Raw genomic sequence first — 16,044 nt, 5'->3', positions numbered from 1 at the left:
TCAGACCTGTGTCTCACCTTCTGAAACACCGGCGGGCTCGGCAGCGGCGGGCCAAAGGAGGGGACGTCCTCGCGGGCCGTGACGGAGACCTGCAGGGCCAGGAGGAGCCGGTGGGGCAGGGGCACGAGGGCAGCACCCAGTGCGGCCCCTGCGCCCCGGGCGATGCTCCCAGCCTGGCAGAGGTGCCCCCGCTCGCCGACAGTGGCACCTAGAGCTGATGGGGCAGGACTGACTGCAGTGCTCTTTACATTTACTTCCTATAACTTTGTTTTCATTCGTGGCCCTAAGTGGTGTGCTTTCAGCTTGAAATATGATGTTCTACTGACCTGCTGATGGAAAGCGGAGGGAGAGCAGGGTTTTTGCTACCCGCACTTGAGTGCTGTGTTTAGGAGGGCATGAGCTGTCCTGAGGTTTATTCAAGTATTTAGTCAAAAATCCTTTGTAAAAAGTCCAAAATTCTTAATAAATGAGCATGCTACTACATGTGCATATATTTTGTACATGCACTTGAGTATGTATACACACACTATGTAATAGTACATACATAAATATTTGTGTGTATACATATGTACATTCAATATATACATACTCCAGTTATGTATATATCACTGAGCACACATAAGTGAATGTGAAATTTGGAATTTAAATCTGTCCTACTACACAGTTACACACAAACAACACACATACAAGTGAGCTGGGCGAGAAGTGCTTGCAGATGAAGCAAAGACATCCGTGACAGTGAGCAGAGCTCCACGGGCAGCATCTCATGCCTAGGGCCAAAGCGAACATCGACATGTGCAAGTTGAGATTCCCCCTACCTTGTAGGATGTGTTATCTGCCTCGGGGTTTTCCACCTGTACAACAATGTAGGCGTGCAAGAAATTGGAGGCAATCATGTCTGGGACGAACGGCGTGTTCTCTTCTTGAAAGATAATTGCCACAATGTCATTGCCAATGTGTCTCTTCCTCTGCAGCTGAGCGGAAAGGGAAAATGTGGTTGGTAAAAGCAGGAAGCTCTGCCACATCAGTGCTGTGTGTGCAGGCTCCTGCAAATCGGGAGCACAGGCAGCCGCAGCCTTCACCAGGGGTCAGGGTGCTCTGGAGCACGGACTTCTGCGGTTGTGGCACTGGGTAGATCACAGCTCCCACACGGCTGTAGCACCTGCACATGACTGCTGGAAGGCGTCTGTACATCTCTTACCTGCTGCGTATCTCCTTCAGTAAAAGGCAGCTTTGTAGAGACGTGAAACATGATCTCCCTGTCCCTGAACACAGTGTACACAGACTCGGCTCCCGTCTGCCCGTGGCTGACATCCAGGCCTCCTCGAAAACTAGAAACGAAGACAAAGTCAGGGAGAAATGAAGAAATATTAATTGAAAGCTTACCAAAGCCTACAGGCGGTTTTCAGGGACAAGGTGATAGAACAAACCAGCTCATTTATCTTTATCTAGCAGCTAGCAAATGGGAAAGAACAAATCATGCGTCATATATTGTAACCGAGCATCCCAGTACCAGTCTGGAGCTCAGGGCAGGCAACGCGGTAACAGCGACGGGCTCAGAGCTGGCAGCAGCCGTGGGCATCCGCAGCGGCCATGAGGCCGGGCACCGTACGGCTGCTCCCAGCCCGAATCTGCTGACCCCGACCCCGCGGCACAGCGCTCAGCACGGCGTGTGCTTCCATGGAAGTCTCTCATTTACAGCTGAGTATCACCAGATATCGCCTCCAAACTGCAGGAAAGGAAGATCTCTCATGGCAGTCCCAATTTTTCTGAAAAACTCCCCCAATTTTGAAAAACAAGCCAAGGCTATATTTGCTTCTTCTCTGTGCTGCTCATGAATAAGATGACTTCTGTTCTCGCATGAGAGGTACTTTACATACTATATGGTGTCTTGTTAAATTTATTTATAAAATCATTCTTTTTACTTACCCTTTAAAGTCCTGCAGCGTTATGGTGTCCCCCAACAAATTCAAGAAGTTCTTGAAGGCAGCGCTCTCCTCATTATTGCCAAACAACTCTTCCTCCTGGGTCTACAGGACACACGAGCCCATCTCAGGAGGGCAGCCAGCGCAAAAGGGCTGCGCTGCTCCCGGCAGCCCGCACCTCCCAGCGAGGCAGGACAGGGCCGGGCTGCGGCCACACCGAGGGGGCTCCGGGGGCCGGGGACACTCCCACGCCGCCAGCACCCGCTCTGCACCACCGAACGTGCCATGTACCACCACTACGTGCTCAGCACCCGCTCTGCACCACCGAACGTGCCATGTACCACCACTACGTGCTCAGCACCCGCTCTGCACCACCGAACGTGCCATGTACCACCACTACGTGCTCAGCATCCGCTCTGCACCACCGAACGTGCCATGTACCACCACTACGTGCTCAGCACCCGCTCTGCACCACCGAACGTGCCATGTACCACCACTACGTGCTCAGCACCCGCTCTGCACCACCGAACGTGCCATGTACCACCACTACGTGCTCAGCACCCGCTCTGCACCACCGAACGTGCCATGTACCACCACTACGTGCTCAGCACCCGCTCTGCACCACCGAACGTGCCTCCCAGCTGCCAGCGCAGCATAAGCCACAGCGTGGGCAGGTTCAGAGCCCTTTCAGCCACCAAGAAATTCCAGCAGTAAAGCTGCTGAGAACAACTTCTGACCAAAAGAAAGAGACGTGAGGATAAAGCAGGGGTAATACTGGAACACAGATTAATATTTCATTGGAAAAATCTAAGTCTTAATCATCCTTTGTGTGGTATATTTCAAAACAACAAGACCGTAATTATGGTCTTCCATGAGTTACTCAATCCGAAATAAAATGCAATATGTAAGGATAATTAGGGTGCCTGTCAGAATAATCTTTGGTAAATTATAAGACTCAGCTGTCTCCGTGCTTCGCATCCAGTGTTCCTAGGCTAATGAAAGCATTTTCAGCAAACGCATGTCTGCATAGCCTACAGCCTTCCAAGACAAATGTAACGGTCTCACTGTCTAAACATACATCTGATTAAAACACCACGGCTGCTAAAATGCATTTTCACATCCATTTTTCCCTACAGCCGCTCGCAGGCTGATTTTAATTGATTTTTCTTCAGCCACATCATATTTTGAGTCAGGGAAACATCCAAGTAGTAAGAAATGCATTATTCGTAAGGACACCAGTGACACGGTGTGTCATACGTGCCAAAATTAACTACAGGGCCAAATTTCAGGCTCAGGGGTCCCCCACGTCTCCTGACAAAGAAGCCCTGGTGCCGCAGGACACGCTCCGTGAGCACGATGCGGGGATTACTCACCTGCCTGAACTTCTGGTAGATCACACCAAACTTGAATGTGTTGTTGACTTCGTGTTCATCGTAAGACACTATCATCTGGGACGCCTGGAGTGAAACAAACCACAATTTCATTCAGTGGTCCAAACCAGCGACCACCACAGGGGCCCTGCCGCCATGAGCGCCGGCCCTGCCGAGGCCGCAGCAGGCAGCGACCCCGCTCTGCCGAACCGGCGCTTGCCGTGTGGGCACGCCTCTGAGGCGTCCGTCAGCCTCCCGCGGGCAGCGGCTGCTCTCAGACTTCCAGGTGATGGTTTGGTAGCAACACGAGTAATGAAAACGGATGAATGAATTGCCTTCATCTCGGCTACATCAAAGGGCGGTGAAACTGCCTCGTAACACACTGCTGGGCCTGCCACATAAAAAGTCTGCCACATAAAAGGTAGTTGAAAATGATGGATTTGCTGTATAACTTCCCCGTAATGGGTTTCTGTGGCAGCACAAGAGCACGCTCTAGGCCAAGCGATCCCGGAGTGGGGGGACGAGCTAGTCCCGGCCCCGTCACCAGCGAGGACAACCTGCTGTGCCCTGCAGGGACTGCTGATAAAACACCGTGCTGGTAAAACACCGCGTCCTGCCACGGAGCCAACCGTCCATCGCGGCTTCCCTTCCCACACAGCTTCTCAAGCACAAGCTCAACACTTTTCACTGGCTTTCAAGTCAACCTTAAGGCATCAAACCAAGGCTGTTTCACACCTCACAGCCTTTCCCTCCTTCTCCATGGCCTGGGGCAGGCGCTGTGATGCCTGGGAGGACAGCTCCCAAACAAGACCATGGTGGGTGCACGCAGGTCCTACCCCAGATCCTATAATGCTGAGCCCAGATAAAAACAGTATCTTACACCCTGCATCTGTACAAAGCACTGAGGGGAACTTTCTCAAAGGGACAGAGCTAGGAAGATGCAGTACAAGTGCCTATGCTCTGTATCAGAGCTTCTGGGTCATGGGAGAAAGGGAGAATTAACCCTACCTGTCCTTGGCTGAATGTGCAACCAACTTGGGTAAGATCCTCACCTTGGGATACAGAACTGGGTTAAACTTCAGTCCGGAGGCATCATCGCAGAAGGCCTGGGAGCAAGGGAAAAGTGTCATCAGCCCCTGCAGGAGCGCTGGGACCCTGCCTGGAGCCTTGCCAGCAGGCAGCCACGGGCAGCCCGGCCTGGGAAATCCAAAGGAATGGCTGCAAGTGTCTCATCAGGGAGCCAAACCCTGCACCGGACTGTGGGAGCTCCCCCTCTGCATCCCCCCTGCTTTGGGATGCCCTGTGGCCCTTCGGCTGCCGAACTGCAGGAGTAGCAAGACAGCTCGCAGGTCTCCCCACGGGTGCCGCTTCTTCCTCCCCTTCCCCCTGAAATCACCCAGCCACCTGCCCGGGATCAGGCAGGAGCCAGGGGCAGGGCCGGCGGCACACCTCGGCAGCAGAGCCCAGGCCCCACAGGCCCAGCACCAGTGGCGCAGGCTTCGCCGAACGCTCCATGTCCGCACAGCAGGCACCCCGTGCCGGTTACCTTTGCAATCTGTGGGATGCTAGGCAGCTTGCTAAATCCTGCCAGAGGGATCCTTTCATGCAATGTCTTCACTTTGGACCTGGCAAAGAAAAAGAAATGAACGGATGCTAGGGAGGATCCTGCGATACCAGATGCACCGGAGCTTCCCCGCATGCCAGCCATGGCTGGCTCTGTGGCGTGCTCGCCGCAGGAGGCTCTGCCAGGCCCTGGGAGATGTTCTGCTGGACTTGCTGGGCCGGGTTAGCAAGCAAAGGGTCGTTTTTTCTTTTAATCTCTGCAGATCTTAAAATATTCATAGTTTGGAGGAGAAATGAGACAACAGTTCAGCCACCCTGGGCCTTGTCAGATTACAGGAAGGACAGTGACAGATATGACAGATATTACCCAGTGTCATGGAGAGTTCCACACTCAGTTTCAGCAGCATATCAAAGCCTTGTGTTCATTATCAGAAGTCAGGCAGTCACAACACAGGATGATGCCTCTGGCTTCCCACCCAACCCGAGCCCTTCCATGCAGGTGACACGTGTGTGCTGCCAGCACACCTACAGCATTTAGAGCGGAAACAAAGCAAGAGCCTTCCAAAGAGAAAACACTTTGCTAAGCACTGTGCTTCTTTTCTCCATACCTGAGTATAATCCTTAAGTATTCAGTGCCATCTGCCTCCTCACACTTAATAGAAAGAATCAGATTTCCCAGGCTGCTGGCCGTACAGTAAAAATTTAAATGGTCCTACAAATAGAGAAAGCAGGTTACGGTGGCTCAGCTTGCACACAGCAGGAGACTGCCCTGCACCCCCCCGGGCTCCCACAGGTGTCTGGGCACGGTGGCCGCTGCTGCACACCAGCCATCCCTTCTCCTTGCAAGAAGGCAAATTGTAAAATTTGCCTATTTTGCTCACAATTGTAGGATTACTTTTTTTCTCCTGGGCAGGGTGGGAGCATTTTTCAGCTGCCTCCTTGCTGCCTCTGGCACCTACCTTCCCCAGAAAATGCTTCCTGTAGGCTCTGGCCTCTCCTTTGCACTCCAGCTTGTACCCGTAGGTGCTGGGGCTGAGGTTTTCCTCCTCCTCCTCGCAGATGCTGCTGTCGGACGAGGTGGGCGTGCCAAGGTTTTCCGGGTCTTCGATCCAATATCCCCCAAACTGGGGCAGGATGATCAGTGGGTAGGGGCTGCCCTTCTCGAGGATCTGGGGAGGAATGGGGAAGCTGGGCAGCGCCGGGGTGCAGCCGTGCGGCCTCGTTGCCCCCACCCTGGCTGCCCCTCCCGCAGCAGCCCCTAGCCCCACACCGCAGGGCAGGTCCTGCCCCTCTCCAGTGCCTCTTCCCTCCCCTTGAAGAGGGCTCGTGTGCTGCCCGGGAAAAGCTCAGCCACACAGATGGAGCAAGGGGAGAGGAAATGGGGTTTGCACAGCTCCTGCTGGGAACAGGCTCTCTGCACGCTCCCCTTCTGTCGGCACTTCTGGAAAGGCATTGCCCCAGCGTGTTTCACAGCACCCACCTCATCGATGCTGGGGTACGGGATGTAGTCTTCCTGGAAAAAGGAATCACAACACCGCCTATGAGAGTTTGCTCCCTGCTAGCCGTCCCTTAAAACCACAGCCTTTCCCAGCACAATCAGGGAGCGCTGCCCAGCGAGCTGGTCCTGCCGATCCGCGCCCCAAACCTGACCCAGGCGCTGAGCGGCGAGGTCGGGAGAGGCGGCTGAGCCCCCGGCACGGCCCGGATCTGGCCTGTGAGCCCCCAGCATCCTGTCCTGCTGCACCCCGCTCCCCTGACCAGTTAATGGTACAAGCTTCTCCATGCCTCATACAAAACCCAACAATTTTAAATCACTCTCCACTGAAGTACACAGGTTTGGACACAAAGCTGGATTAGAGATTTACATGCACCACTCTCTTATCTTTGCAATTCAATCAGCGCCTTGCTTTTAGATAACACTTAAATCCTTTTTAGTCCTTACAGTGACTGTCTTTGGCTACAAACATTAAAGCCCAGATTTGTAGAGATAAGGGGGGGGGGTGCTTGAAAAGATCCATGCAAGAAAAAAAAATTCAACAAACCTTATGCTTTTGGCTTCCAGTTCTCTGTTCTTCAAGTTTTGGTGCCTGTTTGGAACAAAACCAACAGACAGAATAACAAAGATGTTTTCAGCAGCACCGGGGGTGCCGGCAGGGCAGGGCAGGACGTTTCACGACAGTCACCCTGAGGCAGCGGCAGGAGCGGAGCCGACTGCGGGGTGCCGGCACACCGCGAAACAGGGACGGACATGGGGAGGGCAAGCCTGGGAAACAGGCCTCGCTGACACACCGCTGCTCACCTGCATTTTCTCCAGCATTTCGAAGAATTCTGCAGACTGAAAAAGAAAAGAGAGACATCTCCTGTCCGACTGAAGCGGGCACGAGGTCAGGCAGCCCCAGCCCAGGCCGCGGCCGGCAGCCCCGGCGGTGCCCGGCGCCTCGGCGTGCCTCAGAGCCTGCCCTGCTCTCGTGCAATTCAACCTGCAAATAACACTCACCCCGGACAAATTCCCAGCCTGCCTTGTGTAAAGTTTGATAAAGGCTCTTTAGTTATTTCTTTTTCTAATCACATCAGTGCTGGCACCACAGTTTGGACAACCTCTTTGGGTCCCTTTTGTTCCCAGTTTTTTCTCAGGCCGTTCAGTCCCACGTTTCCAGCTCCCTGCAGTGCCGACACGGGCTGGAGACGTGGTCCGGAGTGGCTCGGCTGTCCTGACCCCACGGCCAGGCAGCATATCCCGCCCTCGCAGCCTGTCACCAGCCCTGCCGCTGCCAGGGGCTTCCACGTCCCGCCAGCATCCCGCCCCCCCGGCACCTCTGGATGGGCTGAGAGCTTGGGGCAGGCTCGCGGGTGCACGACCACAGACAAGAGGGGGGATTTGAGGAAATGCTGCTCCTGTCTCGCCCTACGTGCACTTCCCAGAGCCCCTCACTCCTGTGCTGGTGCTGCCAGGGCAGCTGGGGCACAGCAGGCAAGGGCAGGACCGGGGCAAGGGCATGGGAAAACCCGCTCTCTGCGGCCAGCGCCGGCTCCTCAACACACCGGCACCTGCGGGGCTGTCCCCTTGGCAGTACAGCCGCTGGGGACATCAGCTGCATGGTCCCCCACCCTCACACGGCCTGTCCTGCTCCTGGGTACGTGCAAATAGATTATCTAGGCAGACTCCAGCTGTCAATACTGGGGCACTCCCAGTAAACCAATATGTGGCTTTGCTGGAGATATGGTGAAGCAGCTTCTTTCCTCCTCTCCCCAACCTCCTTTAATCCGCATTTGCTCTGGCTATCCATCGCTGCGTCTGCAGGAGGCTGGATGATGGTTCACACTGCTGAGAAGAGGCTGGGGTACGGCCTCCCTTCGGTCTGGGCAGGGAGAGCAGGAAGCAGGACCGGTAGCACCGGCACTGTTGGTTCTCAGAAGCTCTGTGCAGAAGAGGACTGCAGGACATAGGGCAGGACGTAGGGCAGGGGCGTCACGGCACTGCGCCAAAGAGCACAGCGCTGGGGTAAGTAACAGTGAACTCCAGACTAAACTGAATTTTTCAAAAGACAGAAAAGAGAGAAAAAAGAGAGGAGGAGGTGACGAAATGAAAAACACTGATTTTCTTTCCAATAAACATAGCAAGCCAAAGTGAGGCTTGCTGCATGAGCAGCCCAGTGGCTGCTCCAGTTCACAGCAGCTGTGGTGGAAGGAAGACACAGCAGCACAGCCAGGGACTAGCACACCCCAGCAGCAGCCTTGGCCATATTTCTACCCTTAGACTATGCCCCTTTTTTATCTCCTGCACCTGCAGCAGGAAAAAAATGAAACCAGGGTTCAAAAGAGCTCTGTGCCCAAACTAGTAGCACTTTAAAAAGGCTTTTCCTTATTTCAAGCTCCTTTTAAGGTCCACTTTATCTTCAGGTCTCTACAATGGACACATGCTCTTTGAGACAATTAAAATAGTTTTCAGGTCCCACTGCCAGCAGCTAGAACCAGGCAGGCAAAACCACAGGGCTAAACCTGATCCAACTTCTAAAGTGAGTTCCGGTAGAAAATGTGTACACACATTTAATAAACCAAACAGCAGTCTGTACCCATTAGGAATTTATGCATACTTGAAGCTAAGCTTTACTGGGCCACAAATATTTTGGTAATTACAGTTAAGACAATTATACCTTTGTGTTGCTCAGTCGGAAGTTATGTCACCTGCAGTGGATTTAGCCAACACAGAGTTTATCCTTACTCCAGTTGAGTCACCGAGCCTATCTGCTCCGAATTGCCATGACTGCATCTGCTTTGTAAATGCAAGCAAAGGCAACACGAGTGTGGAAAATCATTACCCCTGCCACCTTAGGCAGGGCAAACCTGTCCAGTAGCTTGTACTAATGACCTCAGGAACGCAAAATACTCAAGCCAAAAATGGTACAGTTGTTATTCCCTTCCTGCTCACATGTCCATGCTCCCTCACAGCTAAATGTGTTACCCTGACAGCACAGAGAAGGGATGCACAGCATCACATCCCAGCATTCCAGTACAGAAAAGTACATTTATTCCTCTCCTTCAGCACGGAGTCTGGCCCAAAGGCAGGTTAGCTGGGGCAGTGTCTGCAGAACCCCGCAGCACCCTGGAGGCACGTTTCAGCAAGCAGGTGCCTGTGGACTAGGAGCGACTCAGAGCAGAAGCAGCAGCACAGCCAGTAAATGCCCACGTTGTAGGTTTCCAAAGAAAATGACACCCAGAAAGAAAACTGAAAGAGATAAGTTAGAAGTTAGACTGCGCCAGGAGAGCGCGGCTGAGGAGCAAGCACACGGAGGTGCTCGCAGCCAGGCGCCTGCCCTGCACCTCCTCCCTGCGCTCCCCGGGGGCGGCACGGCACTCACCAGCAGGCCCCGTAGGAAATCCATCATCTTCCCCACATCGCCCCTGCCGCATCAGCCAGGACAGCCGTCTTCACGCCCCGGGAGCTGCTGCTGCTATCACACGTCCTGACGGGAGCCCAGTGCAGAGCGGCAGAGGCTGAGTGCCAGCCTGGACACCATCCCCAGCCCCGACACCTCCCCTCGTTAATGTTTCTCCAAGCCAGAGGCACTGCAGGACTGCTGCTTTGTTATTTAAAAGGGTGGCTCCGCGGGGAAGTGCCTGAAACAGGTTGGGCAGGAAGCATGCAGAGGTTTGAACACTGGTGTGGCTCCAGGAGGGCCGGCGGGCATGCAGGAGATGCAGCAGGGGAGCCAAGGGGAGGGCAGGAGGTGATGGGAAGAGGAACGCTGGGTTTGCTCTCTCCAAGCCCACGTCCCCATCTCCCCAGTCCTGCTGCACAGCTACACCTGGCCCGTCTGGGCAACAGAGCAAGAAGAGCCCGGCACAGCCGGAGTTACCAGGCGGCAGGTACCCTGTCCCAACCACTGCCGTGGGGTCTGCCCCTCGCAGGGACCCCCCTCGCCCTGTAACAGCCACACTGTGATGCAGGGTCCTGGCGAGACCCCTCCGTGAGGCCACCGGGGCCGTGCCCCCTGGCTGCAGGATCAGTGCCAACGCTGCACGCACATCTAGCCACCACGGCCAAGAGCCATAAATAGCTTGGAGCAGCCTGAGCTGCAAGTGCAGATGAGTGGAGGACATTTTGCTTTTTCTTCCTCACCATTATTTATTTTCAAGCTGGCAAAGTTGCCACAGGCTGTCCCTTTGGAAGCGGGGTGCCCAAGCCATGCTCCTACAGGCTCACAGCTCAGGACCCTCACCCCTTCCTGCAAAGCACTGGGTCTTTATCATTTAAATAAGCCAGGAGAGCGTGTGACCACTGGAGAAGGGCAGAGGGCTGCACAGATACAGCAGAACAGGCTGAAACACGTAACTGCATGCTAAGGATTCAGGAAAACCAACTCCAGTGACACTGCAGCCTCTGTAGGCAGCAAGGATGGCATCTCCACACCGCCCTGCATGATGCAGCACGTGCCCTGGTGACCGGGGCATCAGGAGCCAGCGGAGCCATCAGGCTCTGGCACACCTTGGTGCCTCCTGGGGGCAGCTGGCTCCACCTGCATGCAGCTGCGTTTGAGGAGGCTCAGCAGGTATTCACATCAGTCCGGGACCAGTTGGGTCTGGCATGTGGAGGAGAACCACACGGTATTTAACAGTCTCTGCAATTAGCTCGTATGTCCATAATTAGCGCAGGCAGCCGTGGTGTCGCGGGGCCCCTCTGGTACTCCGCAGCTCCTCGATCGGCAGCCCCGGCAGTTTGCTGACAGCGAACGGCGCTGCCTGCGAGGCACGGCGCGAAGCAGGAGGCTGCTGCCCCCCTGACCCAGTGCCGCGGGGGCAACGCGTGTGGCAAGTCCTTGTGGCGCAAGGTCAAAGAGGGAAACAGGGACACCAGTGAAGGGGCTGGCAGGGGAAAAGGCCAAGGGAACACCAGAAAAAAAGTAATCCACCAGTTTTACACCGTCCACCAGGAAAACTGGTTTTGCAGGAGGAGCGAGCTATTGCTCACCGCCTCTGGGTGGCCAGCACCCAGCTGGACGGGCTCTGCCTGTGCCCAAATGGGTTTCAAATGCAATCCAAATACTTCCAAAACCCAAGCCCTCCTTTTAACGCTTACTCGAAGGAAGGTGACCCACAAAGCCTCAGGACACCCAGGACAAGTCAGGCCCATCGGTGCCTCGTCACTCACGTGCCTTTTCCCCTGTCCCCGATGGGAAGCAGCAAATGCCTGATGCAGAACACCCAGCCTCCCCAGCTTGGCATCTGCAAGCACAAAAAAGCCACAGCTCTTCCGAGGGAGACAAACGAATCCCAACCATAAAACCTCACAGAATCAGCTCTGGGCAACCCAGACTGCTGACCCAGAAGCTGCAGACTGGGCACTAGCACCAGCACCAGCAGGGCTTTCCTGCCCCAGAACCGCCCGGGGAGGAGGCAGCACACCACTGCTTTGGCCCAAACGCCCTTGTGGCTCCGCCAAAGAATGGACGTCTCAGCCACCAGGGAGTCGCTCCTGTCCCTGCTCCCACCCCCTGCCTTTTATCCCTCGCTGTGACAAGGGACACCAGGTCTCACACAGCTCTCTGGGAAGCACCTTAAAATCTCCGAGGAACGGTGCCAGACCAGGATGAGCACCGAGGACACTGACTCGACTTACTCCTGCTTCCTAGCTTCTCAGCAGCAGCACGGCCAGATCAGCCCTGAGCGGCTGCCCAGCACCCCCTGTGCTGACCGTGGCGGTCACGGCGCCAAGCAAACATCTCTGGAAGGGCTGGGTGTCTGGCTCCCAGCCATGGAGTTACCCCACATTTCCCTTCCATAAGCTGAGGGCTCCCCAAATCTCCGGCATCTCCTCTCTCAAGCATCTCCCGTTCCATCTCTTAATTTTAAGCAGACACGGGTTCCAGCTCATGCCTTTCAGGCGCAAATGGCAGCTGAGACCAAAGCAGCAGCAGGGCCAGAGGCAAGTTCCAAACAGACACGTGCAGCCAGAACTCGGAGGCCCATGCACAGGCCTGAGGACAATATGGTTTTTATTCGTGTTTGGCAACTCAGGGGCTCCCCTGAACTTGGCAAAGTGTCATCCATAGAAGAGCCCCAGCCCCACCACACCTTTCCAGAAGGACAATTTGTGCCACCTGTAAAAGATTTTGCAGCCCTTTAATCCTGCCATAGAGCAGAACAAGTCAGTAATCACCTTTTAATTGCTTTAATTACGTGATTATAAAGACGAAGAACAAGCAGTGAAGCAGGTGCTGCCAGCCTTGCCTGTGGAGCCTGGTCCCACAGACCATCCTTCTCCAGCACCAGCCTCGTCCCCAAGGCCAGCATGAGCCAGGGCGGCGAGGTCCTGCGTGACGGAAGAAGGAACCCCCCACTGCCGAGATGCTGCTCCCATAGCCCCCAGCCCAGCTCTGCTGGGAGGAGCAGACCCCTGCCAGCAGGCACCCCGCATCACCACAAGGCAGCATTTCCATGTGGAACACCGTGAGGACAGAGCCAAAGGCAGAAGCTCTTCAGGACACAGGTGGTCCTGCACAGCGTGCGGATGCTCATGGCCCATCTGCCCCGTGGCTCCAAAATTAGGAAGCTGTGAGGGAGCTGCAGCAGAACAAGCACGAGGAGGCAGCAGGGGCTGCACGCTCACTGTCAGAGCATCCAACCTGAACTCCAGCAGCTGCTACCAGGCAGCTTAACCCCTTTCTGCAAAACAACACAAACTGCACCAGCTCACTTCCCTGGCAGGGCAGAGGCCCGGCAGGACCGCGATGGAGCGGCAGCGCTGCCCGAGCATGGCACATGCAGGAAGCAGCCGCACGCTGCTGCCCATGGCACGGCTGGGCCCCTGGCTGCAGCAGGGCCAGGCTGTGGCTTGTCAGCTATGCAGCAGGTTTCAGTTTTGAGATAAGGTTCAATATGTTGAGGTCCTTCCACACATGGCAAGGCTGCAGTGGGGTCACCGTCTGTACCTGGCTGGTTTGTCAGGGCAGAGAAAGCTGCTCCCTCCTGCTGCCTGACCTCTGAGGATCCCCTGCGAGGAACCAGCAGGGCTCGAGCCGGGGGCTCGTTTCACAGTAAATGTCAAATATCTGAGAGCAGATAGGGAAATGGAGCAAACAGGTTTGGTCCCTTAGAGAGTCCACTCTCGTCTCACAAAAAGGAGAGAGAAAAGGAAAAGCACTGCCACTAAAAAGCTACCAAATTTAAAAAATAAACACTGGTAGATTTACAAAGAGAGTTAATTCCAGAAAGTTTAGGCAAAACTTCAGTACATCACCTGCAGTTTCCATGGTCAAATATCCATGCTGACCCTTCAAGCCTGCCTTCAGAGCCCCTATGTAAGAAAGCTCCCAGCCTTTCCTTTCCTTCTCCAGAAGGAAAGCAGCCCTGATCCCTCAGAAGCCACGATATTTTTTCTCCCTGAATTGCTCCAACATTCACTGGCCTCAGTTAAAACCTGGGATCAACACCTTACCCCTGTGGGACCAGCTGCTGCTGAGCCCAGGGTGAGCTCCTGCACAGCCACGCGGCAGGGCCAGGCACACGGGGCACGGGGCTGCCCTCAGCCGGGACCCACGGGGCACCACTGCTGCTGGAAACCCCCGAAACGGGACCGCTGCACTGCTCAGCGTCGAGCCACCCGGGGAAACGTGGTGTCCTCCGCGGATGGTAAACAACGCGGGGGCTTTGGCTTCCCCTTGCCGGGCGCCAGCCGAAGTCCAGCCAGGAAATCTGCTGGCTGTTCCTCTGCCTCGCTGGCACGAGGATGGGATGCACGCTCTGCTGCTGGCACGCGGCTCGGAGCGCAGGCGTTGAGCCGGCTGCACCCTGGGGGACGGCTGCCCCGTGCTGTGCCCCCGCCTGTCCCAACATGCTGGAAATGCCCGGCACGGCCACGGGGAGCAGGGCAGTGACCTGGCCACACGGGAGAGCCGGGGAGAGCCGTGCAGAGGGGACGCGGAGTTGGCTGCGGGGCCGCATCCCTGCCCGCCCCAGCTGGAGGGAACAAATACAGCACCGCAAACACCGAGCCCAGCAGCTGGAGCTGCATGCGCTGCCCCTCTCCTCTCCCCTCGAGACTCCAGGACCGACATCGGTGGAACGGGGAGAGCAGCAGGAGAGTCCCGGGAACAGATGGATTGCTTACCCCACAGCCGCTCAGTGCTGTGCCCTGCTGGCTCGGTCTGCGCGCAGTTTTGCTGCACAGCTATGCTGATTATGAGTGCAAGACAAATTCCTCCCTCCGAGGACTGATGGGAGGCAATCCTGACCATAGAATTACACCAGCAAAGGAGGTTTTTGCCATTGTAGCCTGCCTCATTCAGGGAATTTAAGCTACAACAGGAAAACACATTTTTGTTGGCAGAGCTTCCATGCTCTTAAGAGGAGTTTGCTCACACAGCTGCATTAGCAACGCATTGTACTGCAGGAAGACAGCATCTCCAGCAAGCTGTCTGCAGCCTGTGCCCGAAATTAAGCAGAAAGTACAAAGTGCACGTAAGGATGAACCTTCTCGCACTGTACAGCTCAGCTGTGAAACTCGCAGCCGGGGGATGCTGCAGAGGCCTGAGGTGTCTCTGCCCTCGGGGAGGAGTGAGGCGAGCTGCCCCAGCTCTGCTCCCACCCGGCTCCAGGCAGGACCCAGCTGCCAGGTCTCCGCCGTGCTGACGCTGGGCGAGCCGGTGCGAGGAGCAGCGGCACAAGGCACGTGCATTGTGCGCTGCCTCCCTGTGCCTCTGCTGCGCCGTGGGCAGGGTCATGCCTCTGCCCCATGCCCTGAGACCAATGTGCCCCACTGCCGCACCCCCATGTCCCGCTCCCCCCTGTCTCCCAGCACTGAGTCTTCTCCTCCTCTGCAACACCACCGAGGTGCCACACCTCGTGTCACCAGTGAACTTTGTCAGCTCGCTCCAACTTTGTGCACCCAGGTCATCAACGAAAGTACAAATGAACCAAAACTTGAGAAACTCTGCTAATAATCTCCTCCAGCTCAATATTCTATTTCCAAGCCCCCTTGCTCTTGACAACCATTTAACCAGGTTCTTAGCCATCACATAATCCTCTCATCGATCTCATCTTCTCCAGCTTAATGAGTAATTTCCCGGGTGGCAGCATATTGAATACTTTGCAGCAACCCAGGGAGAAGAGCTACCATTTCCTTTGTCTGGAAACTCTTATTGCACAGATTACTCAGGTTACTCCGACAGCAGCAGAAGAGTTGAGTCCCTTAACCCACCGGCTCCACTGCGGCCAAAGATCAGGGGCCAGCAGCCACGCTGGCTGGGTCCTGCAGGCACGGAGCTGGTGGTGGGCACGAAGCCAGTGGTGGGCACACCACCAGCCCTGCCGTAGGGCCACGTGGTCCGCCTGGGCAAGCGGCCGCTCGAGCAGCACAGGGGAGCTTGGGGGGCTGATCAGAGGGGTAACAGCATTCAGGCTTTGCCCCCTGCCTGGCATCACTGCTCGGGATTGCATAACGTAACAGGCAGCGCAGGATCAGGCCCATTGGCACGCACGCCCCTCTGTAGCTGATGGTGTCTGAACATGCTGCAGGCTGATCTCCAGAAACCACCTACTTCTGCTCCGCTCGGAACAGCCCAGACTGGTACAGTTGCTGCGTTGGAAGTGCTGCTCTTCACTGGCTTCAGTTTCCAAAACCAGCACCCCGCCTGGACGGCGCACCCACGCGCCGGGGCCGCCAGCAGGAGGGTGCAGCGGCCCCCACG

General features: G+C 55.7%; 1 protein-coding gene across 12 annotated transcripts in view; it reads right to left on the bottom strand.

The window, feature by feature from the left end:
• Positions 1-16,044, bottom strand: part of RAP1GAP2 (RAP1 GTPase activating protein 2) — an 84,189-nt gene that overhangs the window by 12,659 nt on the left and 55,486 nt on the right. For 10 of the 12 annotated variants that reach the window (XM_066979512.1, XM_066979510.1, XM_048074151.2 and 7 more), the window contains 12 exons: positions 7,158-7,193; positions 6,901-6,945; positions 6,339-6,371; positions 5,818-6,027; positions 5,467-5,570; positions 4,842-4,920; positions 4,348-4,401; positions 3,299-3,382; positions 1,930-2,030; positions 1,202-1,331; positions 819-974; positions 18-89 (listed from right to left, as the gene is read on the bottom strand). In XM_066979512.1, coding sequence (XP_066835613.1) covers positions 18-89; positions 819-974; positions 1,202-1,331; positions 1,930-2,030; positions 3,299-3,382; positions 4,348-4,401; positions 4,842-4,920; positions 5,467-5,570; positions 5,818-6,027; positions 6,339-6,371; positions 6,901-6,945; positions 7,158-7,193 — 1,104 coding nt within the window. Of the gene's footprint in view, positions 1-17; positions 90-818; positions 975-1,201; positions 1,332-1,929; positions 2,031-3,298; positions 3,383-4,347; positions 4,402-4,841; positions 4,921-5,466; positions 5,571-5,817; positions 6,028-6,338; positions 6,372-6,900; positions 6,946-7,157; positions 16,022-16,044 lie in introns of those variants that run through there. The other 2 variants (XM_048074153.2, XM_048074154.2) reach the window with 2 other exon arrangements.

This window comes from Anser cygnoides, chromosome 18, assembly GCF_040182565.1.
Source record: "Anser cygnoides isolate HZ-2024a breed goose chromosome 18, Taihu_goose_T2T_genome, whole genome shotgun sequence".
Taxonomy (NCBI): Eukaryota; Metazoa; Chordata; class Aves; order Anseriformes; family Anatidae; genus Anser; species Anser cygnoides.
Note: the sequence above shows the minus strand (reverse complement) of the source record. Positions and strands in the feature narration are given on the sequence as shown.